At 37.1% G+C, this 3,435-nt stretch overlaps 1 protein-coding gene across 1 annotated transcript; it reads left to right on the top strand.

Moving 5' to 3' along the window:
- Nucleotides 1-401: 401 nt before the first annotated feature.
- Nucleotides 402-1,226, top strand: LOC104231793 (uncharacterized). Its single transcript, XM_009784847.1, has one exon. The coding sequence runs from the start codon at nt 402-404 to the stop codon at nt 1,224-1,226; it is 825 nt and encodes a 274-aa protein (XP_009783149.1).
- The last annotated feature ends 2,209 nt before the right edge of the window (nt 1,227-3,435 follow it).

Below are 3,435 nucleotides of genomic sequence, written 5' to 3'. Positions count from 1 at the left end.
TTTTTTATATATATGCTTTTATTGTTAATGATATAATATCCACTTTTAAAATGAAAGTTATCAATAATATTTATTTTTCCTATATATTAAAATAATTAGACAAAAAGAGAATACTAAACCGAGTTAGTTACAAAATGAACGCATGATGCAAATAAAAGCACATTTGGGGGAAAAACTGTTGCGGATATAGTGGGATTGTATAAAATAAAAATAAAACTACCCAAAATGAGAAGTAGAAAACTGCTAGGGTTTTTGACTTTTGTAGTAATTGGATAAAATTAAAGATCCGTTTTTCACTACGAAGTTGTTATCATAAGTAGAAAGAAAATAAGATAAATATCAACCCAATAATCCTCATAAAAACAAACTTCCCTTCTTTTTTTCTTCTTCAAAAATCAAGAATGAACAATCTCTCTTTGTCATCTTTGAAAAAACTTGACCATGAAGATGAACTTCTTCTTACTCTTTCACTTTCACCTACAACACCAATGGATAGTACTACTCCAACCTTTTCATTGCCTTTAAACTTAGTGATACCACCACCATTGCCACCGTCGCCGCCACCGCCACTTCCTACTCTTCTATATGGTAGTGACGTCAATATAGAAGAAAATATTATAGAATCAAATGTGGCCCTAGTTTATGATCAGATGAATGAACCATCAGGAGCTCGTATGAGAGTTGGTTTAACAACACGAGCACGAAAAAAATCTACACCATCTCTTAAAGAAGGAGAGAGTGAAACAATCACACCACCCTATCCTTGGGCAACTACGAAACGTGCCATAGTGCACACTCTCGATTATCTTATATCGAATGGTATTACTGTTATATCGGGTGAAGTTCAATGCAAGAAGTGCCAACAACAATATCAAATACAATACGATTTGCAAGAAAAGTTCAAAGAGATTGCTACATTTATATTAAAAACTAAGAGTGTTATGCGTGATAGGGCACCTATTATTTGGATGAACCCTAATCTTCCTAATTGCAAATATTGCAACCAAAACAATTGTGTTAAGCCAATTATATCCGAGAGAAGGTCGTCAATAAATTGGCTATTTTTGCTATTAGGGCAAATGATTGGATGTTGCAAACTTGATGCATTGAAATATTTTTGTATGCATACAAAGAATCATAGAACAGGTGCTAAAGATCGTCTTGTTTATCTTACATATTTGGAGCTATGTAAGCAATTGGATCCAGAAGGACCCTTTGATCGATAAAATGTTTACTTTTTATTCTTTAATTTAGCTGTAAATTATATTTTAGAATGTCGTTTTAGTATGTCTTCATATGGAACAAGATCCTAGAGGAATAACGAGAAAGACGTTTTATTTGGATTGTGAGTTTCACATGTGTAAGAAGGGGAAATTATGGAAAAAATATTGCAAGTTATGTCAATATGGTGTGCTTTATGATAGTGACATGTTGAATTATCATTCTTGTCTAGGACCAAATTCAAAAGGTTTGATCGTTCTCAAAATAATAACCGGAAAAAATGTATATATATATATATAGATATACGTTTTTATATGCTAAAGACAAAAAATATAGTATAAATTTTAAATAATTTGCGGCTAACATATATAAATAATTTAGGCCCCCAGAATAGAAGTGACCTTTGCCCAATTTCAAAACTAGAAAACAAACAGGAAAGTAACCCATTTGGAAAAGTTGATCTAATGCATAACAATAAGAGGCGCTTCCTACCTTTTTCTCTCTTTTACTCGAAAGGAACATGTGCATCAAAGGCAAACAATTATGCTATGGTTACGGCTTTTCTGTGAACAAAATATCAATGAAATCAACCCCATAAAGTTTGCACTCACTTTTTTTCGATAGAAATGGGAAGAAATTATTGGGAGTTGAAGAGTAAGAAAAGATATTTCCCTTAGTCCTTTAGACATATTCAAGAAAAGTAATACCTTTAGCCAATAACTCAGAAACAAAGATTCATCTAGAATTCTCTCCTTATTTCTAGTTCACAACACTAACACGACTAAAATTTGCTAAGACTTAATTAAAATGTAAGTAATGATACTGATCTTCAATTTCCTCAAGCACCAGAAATTAACTCGTTTTCCCCGTTATTCCTTCTCCACTCGTAATTATCTGTTTCATCTACATATTTCACACAAGCATATATTGCATCCAATTATGTCCCGAATCCTGCCTCATCATTTCAACAAATTGCCGAGCAATATGAATGTGACGATCCGGTCAGTCGTCTCATGAATTACCGCTCCGTTTCTCCTATTTCTACTTTTTTATGCTTTGTTTATCCATGTTATGTGGTATCGGGTCGGTCGGATCGAGTTCGAAAAAGGATTTGGCAATGTTTGAGGCACTTAGTCTCTTTAAAGTGAGTTTAAGTTGGAAAAGTCAACCGGATGTTGACTTGTGTGTAGAGGGCTCGGATGTGAGTTCCGATGGTTCGGTTAGCTTTGGGAGGTGATTTGGAACTTACGAGCGTGATCGGAATGGGTTTTGGAGGTCCGGAGTAGATTTAGGCTTGAATTAGCGAATTGGATTTTCGGTTGGTAGGTGAGATTTTGATATAGGGGTCGAAATGGAATTCCGAGAGTTTCAGTAGTTCTGTTGTGTCATTTGGGACGTGTGTGCAAAATTTCACGTCATTCGGACGTGGTTTGGTTGGGTTTTTTATCAAAGGCGGAATTTAGAAGTTTTTGGAAACTTAGACTTGAATCCGATGTGTTTTGGTCGATTTGATGTTGTTTGAGGTATTTTGAAGATTGGTACAAGTTTGAATAAGGTTTTGGGGTATGTTGGTGCCTTTGGTTGAGGTCCCGGGGAATTCGGATGGTTAATCGGGTCATTCCATGAAGTTGGAACCTGCAGAAAATTGCAGGTCAGTGTTGCAGAAAAATGACCTTCGCGTTCGCGAAGGGTCAGATGAGGAAGCTGGAAATTTAGCCTTCATGGTAGCGAAGGAGCCTCCGCGTTCGCGAAGGGCTGGGCATATGTGCATCGCGTTCGCGGGGGGGGGGGGGGGTCGTCACGTTCGCATAGCAGGAATGAGCAGCTGAGCTTCAGGGGGGAATTTGTTCATCGTGTTTGCGAGAGGCCGAACGCGATCGCGAAGGTTGGTCTGAGCAAGGCATCGCGTTCGTGATGGTGAGGTCGCGATCGCGAAAGAGGAAAAATTGGTCAAAGTTAAATTGTGCTTCGCGAACGCGAGGCTTTGACCGCGTTCGCGAAGAAGGATTTAAGGCCTAGGCAGAAGGTTTAAAAGGTCGTCTTGTCTGCGAATGTGGGGTTTATTTCTTCCATTGTTGGTCGTTTTTGTAGCTATTTGAAGGATATTAAAGAGGGATTCAAGGGGAATCACTTGGAGGTAGGGATTTTGGACTTAAAACTCGATTCTATTGTGAAATCTACCTAATAAATCATAGAATCTAAGCCTAAAACTGA

The sequence above is a fragment of the Nicotiana sylvestris genome, chromosome 7 (genome assembly GCF_000393655.2).
Source record: "Nicotiana sylvestris chromosome 7, ASM39365v2, whole genome shotgun sequence".
Lineage (NCBI taxonomy): Eukaryota > Viridiplantae > Streptophyta > Magnoliopsida > Solanales > Solanaceae > Nicotiana > Nicotiana sylvestris.
This window is presented reverse-complemented; position numbering and strand designations above follow the sequence as displayed.

What these genes read in the sequence shown, in the direction of transcription:
- LOC104231793 (XM_009784847.1), top strand. Translation starts at nt 402, where the DNA reads ATGAACAATCTCTCTTTGTCATCTTTGAAAAAACTTGACCATGAAGAT.